Source organism: Drosophila ananassae (genome assembly GCF_017639315.1).
Source record: "Drosophila ananassae strain 14024-0371.13 chromosome 4 unlocalized genomic scaffold, ASM1763931v2 tig00000070, whole genome shotgun sequence".
Lineage (NCBI taxonomy): Eukaryota > Metazoa > Arthropoda > Insecta > Diptera > Drosophilidae > Drosophila > Drosophila ananassae.
In genome coordinates this window covers 120,365-141,759 of record NW_025319040.1, presented here as the reverse complement: position 1 = coordinate 141,759, position 21,395 = coordinate 120,365, and the positions used below count along the sequence as shown (strand labels likewise).

General features: G+C 42.2%; 1 protein-coding gene across 1 annotated transcript; it reads right to left on the bottom strand.

The window, feature by feature from the left end:
* Positions 1-14,477: 14,477 nt before the first annotated feature.
* On the bottom strand, positions 14,478-15,587 carry LOC123257834. Its single transcript, XM_044717802.1, has one exon. The coding sequence runs from the start codon at positions 15,585-15,587 to the stop codon at positions 14,478-14,480; it is 1,110 nt and encodes a 369-aa protein (XP_044573737.1).
* Positions 15,588-21,395: the final 5,808 nt, after the last annotated feature.

The following is a 21,395-nucleotide window of genomic DNA, read 5'->3' as shown; positions in this document are numbered from 1 at the left end:
ATGTGATAGAACTCTGCGAAGTGGAGGAGGAGTGTTAATCTCTGTAGACTCCAAATTCGCTTCTGAAGAGGTAAATTCACAAGAGTTTGTTGACATTGAATTTCTTTGCATCAAAATCACTTTGTCCGATCAATCTTTGTATGTTACCTGTTCGTACATACCACCTTCGTCCGAACCGCCAACATACTGGCAACATTTGTCAGCTATTCGTTTAGTTTTCGATCGTCTGTCTGATGGTGACCAGCTGATAGCTCTGGGTAACTTTTATATCCCAAAACTTATGTGGTCAAATGTTGAAAATTCACCATCTTTACAGCTTAACTCCCACCACGAGTTCCCTGCGGGCATGTTCGACATGTCACTCGTGCAAATTAACCACGTTAGAAATTCTTTAGGTCGCTGTTGGACTTATGTTTTGTTTCTGATCCTGGTGGAATTACTCTTTCCAGAACTTTGCCCCTTTCTATCCCTGAGGATCCATATCACTGTTGAGGTTTCAATCGAAAAAAATTGCTTAATTGACCTTAAGTCTACAATTAAATCTCAGAAAGTTCGTTTCTTTCGTAAGGCTGACTTTATAAAATTAAATTAGTTAATTTCGGAATTTGATTGGTCTGATTTACTGGCATGAGAAGATATAAACAACGCATTACAAAAATTTTATTACACTTTGAACATATTTTTCGACGTTTGCGTGGCGTGGAAATATCCGTCCGCTTCAACGAATCCGCCTTGGTATACAAGGCACCTTATAAATTTAAGGAACAGTAAGAGTAGACTTTTAAATAAACATAGAGTATCTGGCTGTAAGATACTTACTAGCTGGGTCCAATTACACCGTGCATAACGCAGAATCCGCTCGTTAAACTTTTTAATCTATCGCTGGAAACTTCGATCTTTCCCCTTATGTGGAAGGAATCTTTCATTTATCCGCTGCATAAAAAAGGGAAAAAATCCGACGCTGCAAATTATAGAGGCATCTCTAAATTGTCAGCAATTCCTAACCTTTTTGAAAAACTTATCACTTCACATTTGCCACACCTATGTAGTTCAATAATAACTCCGTGCCAGCATGGCTTCATGAAGCGCCGCTCCCCCGCTACCAACTTATTGGAGCTAACATCTTATATCACGGATGGGTTCCGGAATGGCTTACAAACAGACGTCATATACACTGATTTCAGTAAAGCATTTGATTCTGTTAACCATTCGCTTCTTATAGGTAAACTCAGTCTTTGGGATTCCCAACTGATCTTCTTATCTGGATTTCAAGCTACTTATCTGGACCCTTCATCTTCTTTAAGATGTTACGTCGCGTTTAGTCCGCGCAACATCTGTTGCTTGGGGTGCCTCAAGGAAGCCATCTTGGACCCCTACTTTTTACACTGTTTATTAACGACTTCCTTCTTGACTTAACTAATTCTTTTGTACTTATGTACGCTGATGACGTTAAGCTACGCCTTTATTATAAATTCACAAGTGCCCAATCTAGACTTCAATCCGATTTGGATAAACTTCAAAATTGGTGTTTAGCAAAAACCCTAAAGCTTAATGGATCGAAATGTAAACTAATGTCTTTTTACCGATCTAGTCCTCACCAGGCTATGTATTTTCTCTATGGAAACGCCTTAGAACGATTAACTCAGTTTAACGATCTAGGTGTCCTATTAGATTTGAGACTTAAATTTACCGACCATATATCTGCCATGGTTGACCATATATCTGTCATTCTTGAATATCAGGCTTTTATTTTTCTCCCAGCTCTGTACAAAAATAGCGACTACTTATGGAACTTTTTACGCGAGGATACCTGTAAAAAACCAAAAAAATAAAAAAAAATTTACTTTTAAGGTGGCAGGATGGTTTCCGAGGCAGAAAAAAAAACAGATTTTTGCGATTTTTGTTCTCATTTTTGATTTAATATAATTATTCAATTTTTTTACACTCTACATGGCTATATTTGGAGAGTATCTAGGAATTTTTTTGTTAAGAAATAATTATTATTTATCCTGTGACGGGCAGTCGCCCGGAGTCGCTTCAAAAAATTATTATCTTGCGGTGCGTAAAAGCTGACCTTACAGTGTTATCGGAAATAACAAATTGAATTGATTTACTTACAATATTCCTCACTTTCCTCACTTTTTCTTAAAGCGAACGGACGTGTTTTTTTTGTGCGCACTGCGTTTTGAAAAATCTTTATTTATTATAATAATTATAAACAATCCGGTGTTTATTTTTATTTATTTACATAAACCCGATTCTTTTCATCCCAAACATCCGATTCGCTTCGCGTGTGCAGTGATATATTTGGAGGTAAAATAATAAATTTATTAATATTCTTCCAAACATAGCACTGCTCTGCTTCTTCATCCTTTACGGTGTTGCTTCTTTTGTCTCACACTAGATTCTTATCTATATTCTTTGCTCTTATACTAACTCTCACTAATCGCCCTCTTTATTCTCCCTTTTTCGACTCTTTGGCACAGTGGTTCACGGTACGTCAATAATAAAAATAATATATTCATAATGGAATTTAAACTTGTCTGTGGTTTGAAGTCTTGTAATAAGACAATCTCTTCATCCCAGCCTACCATCCACTGCTGGCTATGTGAAAACGTTTTACACGCTAAGTGTGCCGGGTTCACGGCCTCAGTTTCGGATGCCATCTCACGTAGGTCTGGTCTCCACTTTTGCTGTGACGGTTGTCGTGCTGTTCAGGACGAAATGAGATCGTTCATGAGACAGACTAAAAGTGGATTTAAAGAGCTGGTTAGCGGTTTTCGTAAAATCAACGACCAACTCTGTGCGCTAGATACACAGTTTAGTAGTCTTCAACTACTAAATGAGTCTCCAAAGCGTAAGAAATCTGCTTTTAGTGATGTGCCCGTGGCGAAAAGTCTTCAGCCTATTCAGCCGACAACTATGCAGCCGCTCATATCTCTGGCCACCCCAAGGGCCGGACCTGGGAAAAATTCGGTTTCCGAATATCTCAGCATAAACGAGCAATTTTCCGATATGTCCTCTGTGGCATCGCTCCAAGTGATACCACCAGACCCAATAATTGAAACCCCCTTAAAAGTCACCGAACAGGGCAATCAAGCTTCCGGACCCCCGGTACGAACTGATGCTGCCATACTCGTTACGGCGGCACCAAAACCCTTGCAGGTGATCCCACCATCGAAACACATATTTGTTTCCCGGCTTGCCCCTGATACTTCTGAGATTGATCTCTCGGCTTACATCAAAGCCAAATCAAAAGCCGACATAAAGGTGGCAGATATAACTAAATTTAAATATAACTACACCAGGCATACGTCATCTTTCAAAATACGTGTGCCCGCGCAGATGTTCAAGACGATTTGTTCCGCCAGTTTCTGGCCAGAGAACATTTTCGTCCAAGAACATCAGCCAAGTACGGTGAAGAAAAAAATGACCAAACCTGTGGGAGTGAAACTCCCACATGTTAGAGCCACTGACCAACCTTCCACGTCAGCTTCAAAAAACTAATGCCTTCACTAACACTTACCTATCAGAATACTAGAGGGTTACGAAGTAAGCTTCCCAAACTGTATTCTGATAGTTCTTTCTTTGCATCTCACATTATAGTCTTTACAGAAACTTGGTTAAAGCCGGAGATCTTAAGCTCCGAAGTTTTTCCAAGTAAGTACACCACTTTTAGACGTGATAGAACTCTGCGAAGGGGAGGAGGAGTGTTAATTTCTGTAGACTCCAATTTCGCTTCTGAAGAGATTAAATCACAAGAGTTTGGTGACATAGAATTTCTTTGCATTAAAATCATATTGTCCGATAAATCATTATACGTTACGTGCTCCTACGTACCCCCTTCGTCCGAACCGCCCACATACTGGCAACATTTAGACGCTATTAGGTTTGTTTTTGATCGTCTGTCTGATGGTGACCAGCTAGTAGCTCTGGGTGACTTCAATATCCCAGAACTCAGGTGGTCCAATGTTAAAAATTCACCGTCTTTATTGCTGAATTCGCACCATGACTTCCCGGCGGGCATGTTCGACATGTCACTCGGGCAAATTAACCACGTTAGAAATTCTTTAGGTCGGCTGCTGGACTTGTGTTTCGTTTCTGATCCTGATGGAATTACTCTTTCCAGAACTTTACCACTTTCCAACCCAGAGGATCCATATCATCCCACTCTTGAGGTTTTAATAGAAAACAATAACGTAATTGGCCTTAAGCCTACACTTAAATCTCATAAAGTTCGTTTCTTTCGTAAGGCTGACTTTATGAAATTAAATAAGTTAATTTTGGAATTTGATTGGTCCAATCTACTGGCATGTGGAGATGTAAACATTGCCTTAATTAAATTTTATTATACTTTGAATAAATTTTTCGACGTTTGCGTGCCATGGAAATATCCGTCCGTTTCAATTAATCCGCCTTGGTATACAAGGCACCTAGGAAATTTAAAGATCGTTATGAATAGACTTTTAAATAAACATAAAATATCTGGCTGTACAGTTAGTTATTCAAGATACTTAGTAGCTCGGTCCAATTTCACCGTGCATAACGCTGAATGTTATAGGAGTTATATACGCCGCTGCCGGATTCAGTTTACTCAGGATCCGAAGCAGTTTTATAACTTTGTAAACACTAAGCGCAAACATGTATCTTCTCCTCCTATGCTTATGTTTGAGAACTCATATGCGAACACTGATCAGGCAATGGCCGATCTCTTTGCACAGTTTTTTCAAACAACATACTCACCTAGCACCAGTACAGGTCAGCCTTACACTTATAATATCCAATCAGCCAACCTTATATTTTGCCCTTCTTTTGATCAAAGTGGTGTGTTATTGGGTCTTCTTAAAGTCAAGCCCGTGTATTCGCCAGGCCCCGATGGAGTACCAGGCTGTGTTCTGAAGAACTGCGCCGAGGCTCTGTGCAAACCGCTCCTTAAACTCTTTAATCTTTCGCTGGAGACTTCGATCTTTCCCCTTATGTGGAAGGAATCTTACATTATTCCTCTTCATAAAAAAGGGAAAAAATCCGACGCTGCCAATTATAGGGGCATTTCTAAATTGTCAGCAATTCCGAAGCTTTTTGAAAAACTTATCACTCCACATTTGCAACACCTATGTAGTTCAATAATATCTCCATGCCAGCATGGCTTCATGAAGCGCCGCTCCACCACTACCAACTTACTGGAGCTAACATCTTTTATCACGGATGGGTTCCGGAATGGCTTACAAACAGATGTCATTTACACTGACTTCAGTAAAGCATTTGACTCTGTCGACCATTCGCTTCTTATAAGTAAACTCAGTCTTTTGGGATTCCCAACTGACCTCCTTATCTGGATTTCGAGCTACTTATCTGGAAGAACCCAACGTGTCTTCTTTAAAGATGTTACCTCGCGTCTAGTCCGCGTCACATCTGGGGTGCCTCAAGGAAGCCATCTTGGACCCTTACTTTTTACACTTTTTATTAATGACTTGCCCCTTGCCTTAACTGATTCACTCGTACTTATGTACGCTGATGACGTTAAGCTTTGTCTTCAGTATAAATTCACTAGTGCCCAATCTAGACTTCAATCCGATTTGGATAAATTTCAAAATTGGTGTTTTGCAAATAACCTAAAGCTTAATGGATCGAAATGTAAACTCATGTCCTTTTATCGAACTAGTCCTCACCAGGCTATGTACTTTCTCTATGGGAACGCTTTAGAACGATTAACTCAGGTTAACGATCTGGGAGTCCTTTTAGATTTGAAACTTAAATTTACCGACCATATATCTACCATGGTTAATAAAGCTATGGGTGTGCTTGGCTTTATTAAAAGATGGTCAAAAGAATTTAATGACCCGTACATAACAAAAACGTTATATACATCATTGGTTCGTCCGATTCTTGAGTATGGATCGTGTGTCTGGAGTCCTCAATATGGAGTACACCGAGATCACATAGAATCTGTACAAAAAAACTTCCTGATTTTCGCCCTTAGGGGACTTAATTGGGATGCAAATCTTCACCTTCCCACTTATCATAGTAGACTTTTATTAATCAACTTACCATCATTAACAAATCGTAGAACGATGCTGGGTGTTATGTTTCTATATAATCTTATATATGGTAATGTAGACAGTCAGCATTTACTAACACGCTTAAATTTTAACGTTCCTAGTAGAAGGACTAGAAACTTCCGTCCTCTACTCCTTAGCCATTGTAATTCGACATATGCCCAACACGATCCGTTCAGGGTATTATGTTCGGACTACAATGGTCTCTACCACACCTTGCCACTTTGCTCCACTAACAATCTTAAATCCTTTATACTAAACGCCTTATCTATGCAACACTCTTCCTCGTAATATCTTACCCCTACTCTTCTCCTAAACGTTCTCGGATCTATCCCCGCGATTCGAGCCGTACGTTATGCGGCAGCGTCCCTCGGTCGGTTGGACGGGAGGTGGGCTGTACGTATGCAGTGGGAACCGCGCGAATATTCGTTTCTTGTGCGGATGAACGAAGACATATGGAACAAGAAAGGAAAGCTAACTTCGGGCGGAGCCGAAGTTAATATACCCTTGCAGTTAAGGTTGTGCCATTTCCGATCGTTCAGTAATATAGTTCAGCTATTGGATATAGTTGGCCAATCCCTATGAAATTTGGAATTATTTTTCCCAAAATAGAATCTGTACCAAGTCCCATCTTTCTAACTTAATAAACACCAAAGTTATGGCATTTCCGATCAATCAGTTATATGGCAGCTATAGGATACAGTCGACCGATCCCGGCCGTTCCGTCTTATGTACTACCTGCAAGAAAAAAAGGTTGTGTGCCAAGTTTCAACTCGATATAAAAACACTTATTATGTTATATTTGACCAAAATATATTATGTACAAAATTTCATAAGGATCGGCCGACTATATCCTATAGCTGTCATACAACGATCGAAATTGGCATAACTTTGGTGTTTTTTAAGTAAGATGGGATGGGACTTGGTACAGATTCTATTTTGGACAAAATAATCTGATTTGCCAAATTTCATAAGGATCGGCCGACTATATCCTATAGCTTCAATATAACAGAACGATCGGAAATGGCACAACTGCAAGGGTATATCAACTTTGGCTCCGCCCGAAGTTAGCTTTCCTTTCTTGTTTTTCTGTACAAAACTACTCTAGGAGCTTTTTAAATTCGTTATTTCCGGTTATAAATTTAAAGACGGTAGTTTTTTAGATATCTTGATTGCCGGTCTAACTAGTAAAGAATTTAAACTATTTTAAGAACAAATAATTACACTTATTTTAGTTTATTTTTTAAATCATCTACAACATCTGCCAGAAATATATATTTTTTATTATTTTGTTCTTTCCTCGTCACAAAATATTAATGTTGTTTATTGTTAAGCACGGGCTTAAGGTATTAATTAAATATATTGTCTACTCCCAACGCTGTTCTCAAGGGTTCAAATAATAGCTAATAACAAAAGAAAATTTTGTTTGTTTGTCATTGAAAGAATTGTTATTGGAGGTGGCGTCATCTGTAGAATGGCAGAAAATTCGGAATATGATGGTCGATAATCTAAGAAGTTGAGCGAGCATGCAAATTAATAAACGGTTTTTAGAAGTATTGTTTATTCGTTCTCAAGAATGCGACTGATTACTCAGTATATGACTATGCGATTTATGAATGTACATATATTCTTCAATTTCATTTAAGTGCCTATATTTTGTATGTCAACTGCTCCTAGTGATTTCAAAGACAGTATTTGCATCCGTTCTGCCTCTATTGGGGTTATTTCTATAAGAGGAGTTAAGAGGAAATTAAGAATATTTTTTGTATTGTCACAGACAGTGTTTTTTGGACAGCTATTGACTCTAAACTACTCATTTTTAATATTGCTTTAATACATTCTATTTAATAGATATTGAACTTGCATAACCGCTTATAATGGTAAAAAAATATTTTCCCAATATGCGAAATATGCAAAATCTCGCGTTGTAGGGAAATCTTTAAACTTATATACTTATTTTGATGAGTAGAAGTGAAAAATAATAAAAAATCAACTTTAACATTTTTTTGTCGCACTTTGTAATAGTGGTATGCCTATTTTCGGAATATTTTTCTGCTATTTGATTTTTATTCTCCTGTGCCTTTCTATGCGCTTTATTATGAGCAGTCAGAATTATTTCGTCTTGGTCCGCTTCTTAAAGGATCTTTAGGATTTTACCCATTAAATCTTCCGTTATGTAAATGCCATTTATAACCGAGTGGTTTAGATAATTTTGTAATATATATTTCGGCGCACACTAAGAAATGTGTGGAAGTTGGTATGAGTGTATGGGTATGCTGTCATCCTTATAGGAATATTGAACAGTCATTAATTGCACTGTGACTGGTTTTGTGTGTGTGTGTTGTCGCTTTAAGAAATGTCGTTTTAGCAGGGCGACAGTGTAGTGTCGCTGTCGCCGAGTGTGGTTCGGTGGTAATGAAAGAAATAAGAAGGGAAGACGCAGGCAGGGACACTTGCAATTTGGTCGTCGTGTGTGCAAAACCGAAAATCGTTGTGCTAATACGATGTCGGAAAATAACGGTGCTGCAACATATACATTAAATCATTGTCTAAAAATTCTGACTGTGATATAGTGTTTCATGAAATGTAGGGAATGGAATAGTAAATTTATAGACATGTGGGGGTTCTTTGTGAATAATAATTTGATTTTTAAATGCGTTTATTGGGTACTTGGAATACTGATTATGTGAAGAACTTTGAACACTATGTTGTGTCCCAGTTTTTAAATTGACTTTATCTTGCTTAAGCATCAGCTACCACATTTTCCTTTCCTGGTTTATACAGTAGTTCCGTATTATATTCATTTAGGTATGACTTCCATCTATTAATAGCTATTCCACCTTTCCAATTAAATCATGTCTAAGGGGTTTGTGGTCGGTATAGATATTTACTTTAGACCCACCGTAGAGATAGCTGTTCAATTTTTTTACAGCCCAGAACACGGCTAGCATTTACTTTTTCGCGGTTTCATACCCGGTTTCGCGGATTGGTATTTCAGCTTGTGACGACAACACGGGTCCTATTGCATGATCTAAAGCTTCTGTAGTTAGTATAAATTCTTTGTTAAAATCGGTACATTGTAATACTACTTCGTCAAATACGAGTGCGTTTTTAAGTTTCTCAAAAGTTTTAATAGCTTCGTCATCAAGTTGAATAATTTTTCTTGCTGAGGTTCTCTTCAATATTCGTCCGTCTTCCCCTCTAAGTATTCTTGTGAGTGAATTGGCTATTGCAGCGTAGCCCATAATAAATCTCCTGTAATACCCAGAAATCTCAATAAATGATCTGAGTTTCTTAAGGGTTTTAAGGAAACCACAAACAATACAACCCGAATCAAACAACATAACGTATTTTTAACAAAAGCCTACTTGATTTCTTAGAAATATTTCAATATTGCCATCATTCACAAATACAAATTGGCAACTTTGAATTCTCGAGAACCAAAATTCAGTAACCTAATAATAACATCAATATCCGTCTGTCTACACAGCCGAAAGTGCAAGCAGCCGAACGCTGCCGGTCCTCTGCGATAGACCCACAGTTAGCTTATGTTTAAGAACAAAACAAAAATATAATAAAAAAAAAATAATAATAAAATTTTCTATTGGTATTTGCTATTATTTGAACCCTTATGAACAGCGTTGTAAGTAGACAATAAATTTAATTAATACCTTAAGCCCGTGCTTAAGTATAAAGAACATTATTATTTAGTTACGAGGAAAGAACAAAATAATAAAAAATATGTATTTCTGGCAGATGTTTTAGATGAATTAAAAAATAAACTAAAATCAGTGTTATTATTTGTTCTTAAAATAGTTTAAATTGCTTATGTTGAGCTATCAGCGTTTTAATAGCGACCGAATTAATAAAACGAGGTTCAATTTACAATTCAATTTATTATGGGTCAATTTAACCCCAAAACAAATGCAGCGGCCGATCCAAACACCGCCGAATATACAAGTGCCTAAAACCTAAGGGCTTGCGCAGAAGCTCCACCAAAGCTCCCAAAGTGCATGCGCTACAAAAGAACAAAAAAGCGCATGCGAATCTGGGAGAAACAAAGAATATGGAACAGCTGATAACGGGCAATTAGTGGACCGCTGCGGCTAGTTACACTGAGAGAATTAAATAGAAATAATTAAGATATTTGATGCTGGCACAAGTCCCAATAGCTTACTAGTTTGAATGGCAATCAAGATACCTAAAAAATTACCGTCTTGAAACCGAATACAACCCGAAATAACGAATTGAAAAGCTCCTACTCGAGCTTTTATACAGAAAAACAAGACAGGAAAGCTAACTTCGGGCAGAGCCGAAGTTGATAAACCCTTGCAGTTAAGGGTGTTCCATTTCTGATCGTTCATTTATATGTAGACTATAGGGTACAATTGGCCGATCCTTATGAAATTTGGCAGATCTGATTCGATTGCCCAAAATGGAATCCGAATAAGGTCCCATCATTCTAGCTTAAAAAACACCAAAGTTATGCCAATTCCAATCGTTCAGTTATATGGCAGCTATATGATATAGTCGGGCGATCCTTTCGGCAGAACAGTTTATTTTAATCAAAATGGAATATGTACCAAGTCCCATCTTTCTAACTTAAAAAACAACAAAGTTATGCCAATTCGTTCTACGCAGCTATAGGATACAGTCGGCCGATCTCGGCCGATCTCGTTCCGACTTATATAAGTTAGTAATAAGTGGTTGTGTTGTGGTTTTTTATATTAATTTATTGCTTAATTTGTTTCGCACAAGCCCGTTAGGGTTAGGGCTACTGACAAATATAAGATATAACGCGAGCTAAGGCTGCGGAGTTCTGCTTAAGACTAAATTAGAATACTACCCGGGCTGTACTTCGAAGCCTTCGTTGGGCTGCGGCGCAGTTGCCCAGTTGCAGTGTCAGCATTCCGTATTCGGCCAGCAACGATCACTTGTTGCGCAAGTGCCCGAGCCGGTCCGCTGACAGTTGCCCTTGGAATGCGTGGTCAGCACCTCTCTCGTTACGCGTGCGGGCCACCGGATCCGGTGTGCAATTTGGCACTTTTCCTAAATTCTGCCTGCGCGTGTTACCCCTCCCTCCCTTAAATGGTCGTCGTCCCGAGGATCTACTTTTTCTACATCGTCGTCGGCCTTCGATTTCCTGCGGCGATTGGCCTTAAGGTGATATTTGGCGATCCACAGGATTGAGCATAGGGAAAGGGCAGCCAGTAGAATAAGGCAAATGTTGAGACGGGGTCCCGATGACAGTCTTTCTCTGAGGGCCCCGATGTGGTGTAGGTTACTTAGGCTAAGCTCATGAAGAAACGGGAGGCTGAGCCGGTTGTAGTGAGCAATGACGTTTATTATTGTCATAGCCGACACGGCAGGTTTTTTCAGTGAGCTGCCCAGCTGGTTTATGAACCAGGTTCCGTTGAGCGCCACCTTGTTGGAGTACGCTAACAGGTAGGTTCCGGACACCTTTTGTTCCCGGCCTTGGTCATCGGTCACCGTTACGTTAGCATCGTTGATGATGAGGGTTCCGTGGTCCACAATGGTGATTGGATCTAGATGACCTGGGAGCGTGGAGCAGTGCGCGGTGGCCCCAGAAACTATCTGTTGGGCACATGTGCCGTTCTTTAGTTCTTTGCAGAAGGCGGCACCTACCGTTGTCTTGCAGTCGCCGATATTGATGTTTCGTGTTGGGCATTCGGCAACTAAATTCCCGCTCTCGAAGTTCAGGATTCTATTATGGCGTTGAACCGGGTAGACTGTTATTCTCTTACATACGAGCTTAGGATTAGGAAATTTAATGAGAAAGTGCAGAATGTCAAAATTTTGAAAAACACTTATGGAGTCTTTTATGCTCCAAATAAATATAACCACGTTGGTTAATAACTATTAATATTTATTAAAGATAACTGCATGAATAGTGTGGATACAAAGATTTGGTTGAATGTATGTTGTCAATATTAAGATGATTTCTTGAAGAGTGAAGCTTCTTGTAGCGAGCAGTCTTTTAGTATGCCCAAAGAGATTTTAGATACTATGACGAAAAAGAATTTATTCGTTGCAATTTCAAATTGTGTCGGTTGACTCGCTACAGTACTCCCCCCTAGACTTCATGGTGCAAAGCGAGCAGGGAGTCTAATTGTACGCCGGGGTCTTGGAGGTGAGGTTGTTTCCGGTGACTCTCCAAGAGCCTGTAGGTCTGGTCCTTTATTTGGTGGTCCCAACGTTGAGCTTTTTGATACTTTGATACCACTGATACTTTGACTAGACGTCCAGCGACGGATATGGTGAAGTGTTTGTCGTTCCTTTCGATGACTTCAAATGGACCGTCGTATGGAGGTTGAAGTGAAGTGCGTACGGCATCATTTCGTAGGAATACATGTGAGGTGGTTTCCAATTCCTTAAATATAAATGGTTTGGAGGTGTCATGATGAGCTGTTTGTGCTGGACGGATCTCTTGCATGATTTTTTCCAATTCTTTGGCATATTCCGTTTGGGATTGTATTTTGTTTGATTGGTGGAAAAACTTTCCCGGCAACCTGTGCGTAGTTCCGTATACTAGCTGTGCGGGAGTTGCTTGAATGTCCGGTTTGTAAGCTGTGCGAAGTCCTAAAAGAATCATTGGTAGTTTCTGTGGCCAATTTGCATGGTTTTTGCACATGATAATATGCGGTTGTACGTAGGTGATCGATTCCCTGTAGCCTTGATAATTCATTGAATAGCCTCGATTCGAATTGTCTGCCTTGATCCGTTGTGATTCGAGCCGGTATGCCAAATCTGGAGATCCAGGAGCGAATGAGGGCGGATGCTACGGTATCGGCTTGCATGTCTTCAATAGCGATGGCTTCTGGCCACCTCGTGTACCGATCTATAATGGTGAGGCAGTATCTGTACGGGCCAGATTGTGGTAGTGGTCCAATAAGATCCAGATTGATGTGCTCGAATCTTTGGTTGGGTAGTGTAAAGTTTTGAAGAGGTGAGCGAACGTGACGGGTGATTTTTGATCTTTGGCAAGGAATGCAGTGTTTTACGAACTCGGAGATTTCTTTGTGCATGGAGGGCCAAACGAATCGTTGTTTTAAAAGTTTTTATAGTTGCCTTAACTCCACCATGTGCAATGTTATGTAGCTTCTCGATGATTTTGTTTCTAAGCGGCTGTGGTATGAAAGGCCGTACGCTAGAAGTAGATATATCGCAAATTAGTGAGTGATATGTATGAGGAATATTTACTGCTTTTAACTGAAGAGAGCTGGTGTTGGAATTGAGTAGTTTTTGGAGTTCTGGACAGCGTAATTGCGCATCGCTTATTTCATTATAATTAATGCAATTATCTCCGATGGCTTCGATGCGGGAAAGCGTATCTGCGGTTGTATTTTCGTCTCCTCTTACGTGTGTTATAGATGTGGTGAATTGTCCTATGAAATCCAATTGGCGAAGTTGTCGCGGGGATGCTTTTTCGGGTTTTTGATCGAAGGCGTATACTAAGGGTTTGTGGTCTGTACGGATGTGAAAAACCCTGCCTTCCAGCATGTGACGGAAATGTTTTATTCCAAGGTAAATTGCTAGGAGTTCCCGATCGTATGTGCTATATTTTCGTTGTGTTTCTGAGAGCTTAATGCTGAAGAATCCCATTGGTTGGTATTCCGAGTTGATGACTTGATGTAGAACCGCTCCCACTGCTATGTTGCTCGCGTCTGTGCTTAGCGAAAGGTTTGCGTTCGGTGCAGGATGTGCCAATAGTGCAGCTTGTGCTAAAGAATTTTTGCAACTGTTGAATTTGTCGATTGTTTCTGTTGTCCAGTTGATTGGGGTGGAATCGTTTTTCTTATTGCCTGGTATAAGCTGCACTAGTGGAGCTTGATGTTGAATAGCATTGGGGAGGAATCGTCTATAAAAGTTGATCATTGCGAGGAATCTTCGTAATTCTTTGGCCACCTTGGGTAAGGGGAAATTTGTAATGGCGTTTACCTTGGTTTGTAGAGGTTTAATACCCTGGTGGTTAATTTTATGTCCTAGGAACTCAATTGTTTCTTTTCCGAAACTACATTTGCTGGGGTTTATCGTGAGATTGTACTCTTGCAGTTTCTCGAAAACTTGGCGCAGATGGATATGATGTTGTTGTATGATGGCCGATGCGACTGCTATATCGTCGACGTAAACAAAGACAAAGTCTAAATCCCTGAATGCTGTATGCATGTATCGTTGAAATGTTTGAGCTGCGTTACACAGTCCAAATGTCATGTGTGTGAATTCAAACAGACCAAAAGGAGTAGTTATGGCCGTTTTAGGGATGTCTTTAGGTTCTATTGGGATTTGATTGTATGCGCGGTTGAGATCGATCTTGGAGAAAATAGTTTTTCCATAGAACACGTGTGTGCAATCTTGTATGTGTGGTAGTGGATACCGGTCCGGTATGGTTTGCGCATTGAGTCACCGCATAGTCACCGCATGGTCTCCATTCGTTTGGGGTTCTCGTGGTGGTAAAGGCTTGGCTTGCTTGGCCTTCTTGACCACCGTCCGGTATGCCGTTCCCCACGGGTCCTGTTCAGCGGCGTCGCACATCTCCAGGAAACACCGTTTTTTTGCCTCCTTTATAAGGGTTTTTAGAGCTCTCCTCTTGTCGGCGAACTCCTGCCGTTTGGGCTCGAAGTCCGGTCTTCCCCTGGCTCTTTGGTGAAGCCTTCGAGCTCGGAGGCATTCCCGTTTCGCCTCGGCAATCTCCGGCGACCACCATAGGACCGGTTCATGGTGTCGGGAATGGTTTCTGCTGAGCTTCATGCTAGCTCGGCATGCCTGCTCCACCGCCAGCATTATATGTTGCGCACCGTCTTCCGCGTCTCCGATCGGGTCTTCCATCCTTATTCCTTGCGCGAACCTTTGGGTGTGCAGCGTCGCTGGGTTGAACCTTATAGGTCTCGAGCCTGGCGTTTCTCTTGCTCCGTTTGAGGTGTCGCAGATAATATATTTGTGGTCGCTGCCAGTGTACTCATCGCTGAGGGCCCACGTCGTCCTCCTGAAGAGCCTGCTGCTGCAAAATGTGAGATCTATCACCGAGCCGCATCCTGCTCTGCTGAAGGTGTGCCGGGAGCCTGTGTTTAGCAGGGCCACATCCAGGGTCGCGAAGGTTTCCAGGAGCGATCGGCCTCTTGCATTGGTGAGGGCTGACCCCCATTCCTCTGCCCAGGCGTTGAAGTCTCCTCCCACTATCACATCGGTTATGGGTCTAGCCGCTTCGGCCACCTCGTCTAGCGTGCGTCCAAACTGCTGGAGTGTGAGACGCGGCGGTAAGTAGCAGCTTATCAGCCAGATGCCATTCACCTTGGCTTGGACAAAGCCTTCGCCGGCGAATGTATTTTCTGGTTGGGTGCCGAAGACCCAGATTGCCGCACTCTGCGTGGAGTCCAAAATGTAGTTTTGGCTCCTTGTTTTTCTAAATGGCTCGCTTATTAGAGCCACGTCTACGCGTTTGTCTCTCGCATATTGCTCGAGGAGGCTTTGCGCTACTTCGCAATGGTTGAGGTTTATCTGGATTATCCTCATTTCCGTCGGCTCCTAGTAGCCTCTATATTGCCCAGGGGGCATCTCTTACTTCCGGCGACGTGTGCCTGATCTGGCTTGTTGGCTGCTGCGCAGAGAAAGCACTTTGCCTCGCTCGTGCAAGTAGCGACTTTGTGTCCTGGTTTCCCGCATCTTAGACACCAGTTGCTCCTATCCGTCTGCTCTTTGCAGAACGCGGCGATGTGCCCGAAGTTAAGGCACCTGTAACAGCGACGCTGGGCCTTGCGCTCCCTGACTCTGCAAACGGTCCATCCTATCCTCAGCCTCCCCTCACTCAGAATCTTGGAGGCGAGATCTGGGCCCGCTCCCAGAGTGGCGACTTGGGTGCCAGAGTAACCTGGTCGGAAGGACTTCACCCTGAAGGCCTCCTCCTGCGTGCTCATTTGGGCTACGATCGCTGCCACTAGTTCGTCCTTTGTGGTGAGGTCGTCCAGATCGCGGATCTCAATATTGGTCTCCTCTGTGACCGCTCGCACGCTCGCTGCCTCGCCTAACACCTGGGATAGCGTCTGCCTCAAATCCAAAACTTTGGCGTCTTTTCCTGCCGCCAGTTCTAGCAGGAGATCACCTTTTGCCGTGCGCCTGGTTTTTTTAACGTTTTGACAGACGTCGTTTAGCTTCCCATCTTGACGGCGAGTGACTAGCTTGAGAACATCCCCATACGTGCTTCCTGCGTTGCCCGTGATAATGAGCGCGTCGGGACGGCTTTTCCTGGCTAGGCTTTTCTTGGCGCCCTTAATTTCAGCGGCCTGTTTGCCTTTTTGTAGAGGAAACTTCTCCGCTGGGCCTTTCGTCCTCGCTACCTTGCTGTATGTAGCTCGCACGGGCGTGGTCTGCGTTGCTTCCTCGACGTGGGCCTTATTTCCGCCTGCTTCTCTGTTGCAGCTGCACCTATCCCCTGCTTCCTGATTTGGGGCCATGAGGGTTTGGTCTTTCAGCAACTCCTGCAGTTCCTTCAGTCTCGCGAAAGAGTTCTTCATCCCCTGGTTTATGCTTCTGACCCTTTGCTCGTTGACCTTAGCGAGGAGGTCCAGGAGGATGGCGCCCATCTCATCGATGGGAGATAGAGGAGTTTTTAGCTTTTTCTCAGGTTGGGAACTGCTGGGCGGTGAATTTGGTTCCCGATACCTTTTCGGGGTGTGGTCGCTTGCCGTCTGTCGGGGGGGGGTTCTTTTTATTTTGTTACCCCGACCGAAAGCTTGTAGCTCCTCCGCGGTCTCACTTGTAGCACATACTGAGCCACCGGCCAAGTGTGCCACCGGTGAAGCAGTTTTGGTTGGAATGATGGTTAGGGCCTCCAGAATCCTTGCCCTAGCCGCGGGGATTTCCGCGGGTGGATTTCCACTATTGTGGGTGCCACCTGGAGTAATTTTGTTTTTTCCCTCCATTCCTTTTTTGGTTGTTGTTGCATTTAATACCAGCTGCCAGGCTTGCAGTTTATACCTCCTGCCAGGTACCGTAGCTGCCGGCCAATGTGGCACAGACGCAGACCACGCTGCCGCCCAGTATGGGACAGACGCAGCGTGGATTTTAGGCGGGGGAGAGGGACAAGAAGAGGTGGGACATCCATCGAAGCATCGATGGGGGATATACCGCCCCTGCTCGGTCGCCAGTGCCCCATTACCAGGGTGTACCGCCGCGGCGGTGGGGTTGGCAATCGGTCCGATCCGTGACCTTGTACACCTTGTCCGCAGCACTCTCAGGGTGTCACTCTCAGGCTGTTAGCAGCTCTCTTGTCTCCTACATGCGAGCATACATTTAGGCGCGACATATGGTAGCACCTGTGCACCCGGAGAGTGAGAGGACACCCTGATGGACGATGTGTGATTGTGTTGAATTGTGTGATGTCTTTGAATTCCTCCAACAGTTGAGCGAATGCGTTGGATTTGTTGAATTTTTTAATAATTGATGAATTTTGATGTGTGTGGATACCACAGCATGTCAAGCGTGTTTTGGCATCAACTAACTTAGCCTCCTTAATGTAGACAAGAAGGTTGTAGTGGTGTAGAAAATCGGATCCAATGATTGGAGTATTGGTATCAGCAATAACGAAGTTCCAAGTGTAAGGGCGACGTAGTCCTAGGTCCAGTGTCAAGCGGATGGTGCCGTATGTTTTTATTTCTGTGCCGTTCGCTGCAAAGAGTGTATGGCGATTAGCGTTTTGTATATTGTTGTGAATAATACTGTATGGAATGATCGAAACGTCGGCTCCTGTATCGGCTAAAAATGTTCTCCCAGATTGGGCGTCTGGTACAAAAAGTCGGTTGCAGTAAGAAATTCTGTGAACATTAATTTGAAATGCTTGATGATAAGAAGAGGCGAAATTACTTAGTCCGTCAAGGCTGCCTCCTGATCCTCTGACGGTTGCATTTAGTTTTTTTGGTCGTCCTCGTTGAACGCTGTAAAGGAGCATGGTTGGCTGCAACGCTGTGCATCTCTGCCGTACTTGTTGTGGTACCAACACAGTTGTTGGGACGATCTATCGTTAGAAGGTGCATTGTTGAGGTAATAATTTTGGGGTCGCTGATTATTTCTGCCACGCGTTTGATTGTGATTTAGTAACTGTCCCAGTTTGTTGTTAATCTGCTGCAGAGCCTTGTCGTTATCGTCAAGTCGTTTGGTCAGCGTTATGACGCGTTCTTCTTGATGAGACTGCTGTTGTTTGTTTTTTGAAAAAGCATATACGTGGTCAGACGCATCGTCGTTTAAGGAATCCATAACCGCATCGGCTGCTTTTGCAAGTTGTGAGAGTTTGGTCTGCGGTGAGCTTCCTAACATGCCGACAATTACCGCGCGTACGGGAGGAGGCAAACGTTTGATCCAGTAGCGTCGTACTACTGATTCGTCGCAGGTTGCCTTGGTTTGCTGCAGTTGGCAGAGTAAGTGGCTTGGGCGGCTGTCGCCGAGCTGAATTCCCGTTGCAAGTCGGTCCAAACGTACCATTTCCGAGTCCGTGAACTTTGAAAGGATCGCTTCCTTTAAGGTGGAGTAAGGGGTAGTTTCGGGTGGATTGTTCACAAGATCGTGTACTTGTTCCAGGTATTTGGGGTCCTTGTAGTGCGAACCAACTTTCTAACTTCGTGAAGAACATTTCTAAGAACGGCATCTTTCCAAATACGGATTGGATCATGGCTGTGCTAGTGAATTGCGCAGCGTCTTGCGCGTCAGCGAAGTCTTCGTTTTCGGCCATGTTATGAAATACTTGTGTGTATGTACTCAAGACTTTGATGTGATTTGAAATTGTTCTAGTTGTCGAGGGTCACTAATTATGGAGTCTTTTATGCTCCAAATAAATATAACCACGTTGGTTAATAACTATTAATATTTATTAAAGATAACTGCATGAATAGTGTGGATACAAAGATTTGGTTGAATGTATATGTTGTCAATATTAAGATGATTTCTTGAAGAGTGAAGCTTCTTGTAGCGAGTAGTCTTTTAGTATGCCCAAAGGGATTTTAGATACTATGGCGAAAAAGAATTTATTCGTTGCAATTTCAAATTGTGTCGGTTGACTCGCCACACACTTATGCTAGATACTTCTAATATTTCTACCAAACTAATATTAATATTAATAGGCTGTTTGTCTCTGAATTCGCTTACATCGGCACCATCTAGAATAGCTGGGTTTACAATATTTAATTTTGCTGGGGTTAGGCCCATAAGGATGTTTTCTAGGTCTGTAATGATGATTCTATTCTTGGCTAAAATGATTTCTAACAAGTGTGTTTCCTTATTTGTTTCGTATTTCTGAATCTGATTCATTGCGTTAGCGAGCTCATTTAGACGTTCTTGAAATTTTATATTTAATTCTGTCTGACCTTCATCTGCCCTCATTAACCTGTCCTGATTAAATCTTACCTGCTCCCAATCATTAAAGTCTGTACCAATTAGATTGATACTTCTAGAAGCCCTATGGTGGAACTTAAGGGTGGTCACCAACTTGCGAATATGTCCGTTGCTATAACTGGTGTTCTGTGGTAATCCGTGAATGTCTTCGTCATTGTTTCTGTCTGGTCTGCGTAGTCCTGGTAGGTCGTCATGTTCGTTGCGTGCTGTAGGTATCCGTAATTTTCCCAGATTACAATGTCATTGTCTTCTATCGGGATATAGTCCGCGTTCGTGTAATCGTTTAGTTTTAATATCGCGTCCGTCTTAACAGCCGTTAGTATGAAAATTAAGAAATATTTCTGTAACCTAGAAAGAATAAAGAAAGAAAAAGGGGGTAGGTCAAAATTTTGTGAAGACGATTAACGTAGATTGTCCTTGTGGACCACCCTCCCTTTAATAAGGACCGTGGTCCCCAGGTCTGCATCAATAACCTCTTCTGAGAACAGTGGTGTAAGCTTATTCCCCAGGCGTTTGTTTGCTTTCAGGAAAACCTTATCGCCCACTTGGTAAGTTTTATGAGTTCTATCTTTGTTTACGTGTTCGAGGGTTTTCTCCTGAGCTTTTTGAATTTTTTTTCTAATTTCTGCCTCGAATTCTGCGGGTTTTGGGTGTAAAACGTCTATGGGTTTTTCGTTAGTCACCGAGTGAATGGATTTATTATATTTATTAGTTACAAGAAAAATTATCTCAGTGGTGTCAATTAGATTTTTTTCCAGCTTCAAACATCGTTCTATTTCAGCTAGGGTGCTATGGAATCTCTCTACCTGGCCGTTTGAGGTGCTGTGTAGAGGTGGGGCGTTAGAAATGGTAATGTTATAGTTGTCCGGGAGAATGGATTTTATGGTCTCGGAATTTAAGGATTTCTCGTTATCGCAGTAGATCGTTTTCGCTTTTGGAAAAAAATTCGCTATTTGCATTATTGGAGTTTTTAAGTCCACAATAGCTATTGACGCGATCACCTGTACTGTGGCGAATTTCGAGAATTTGTCCACACACGTAAGGAAAAGTGGTAAAAATGTCAATGTGGAGGATTTCCCCTATAGAAGTAGGTATAGGTGTTTGTGCTACTGCCTGTTTGGATGGGTGGCGTTTGTACTTTGCCATGGAACAGATTTTGCAGTTTGATGCCACATCTGTTGCCAGCCGGAACATTTTTGGAAAAAAATAGTCCCTTAGGAATTGTTTCACATTTTCCTGGGCTGCTCGATGCGCTCTATTGTGTTCGGTTACCATGATCTCTTTCTGTTCGGTTCCGTCCGTTATGTCCTGTACAAAGCATTTTGAATGTCTGAACGTAGTGTTTCGGAATAGCTCCACGAGTTCGTGCTAAATAAATGCCAGGATTGGTAGGGAGCAATATATTGCGTTTACCACTTCGGCGTTAACCACCTCTTGCAAGGTATTTAGTAGGTTACCGCGGTCATTTATTTTAACTATGTGTCTAACTTTGCTTTTAAACAGAATGAACGTGTCTATGGATGAGCTCTTACTCTCTTCAATTATTATTTGATTCCTGAAACAGTTAACCGGGGTGTCCGTTGTGGCTATGGTGTACGTTAGCGATTCCTCGCTATGTATGGTAGCCATATCGGAGTCCTGTTCTTCCTCTAAAGCGTTAATGTTTTGGCAACGGGACAACGCGTCAGCGACAAAGTTTTCTTTGCCGGGTGCATAAATCACCTTTGCCCCGTGGTCGTCAATAATTTCTTTCCAGCGCTTTAGTTTAGCGTTAGGATTTTTATCAGAGACGGCGTAAGTGAGTGGCTGGTGGTCGGTAAAGATCTGTAAGTTTTTTACTCCATACAAATAATTGTGGAGTTTTTGTAGTGCCCAGACTATGGCGAGGAGTTCTCGTTCGTTGGTTGCATAGTTCTTTTCGTTATCATGCAGAGTGCGTGA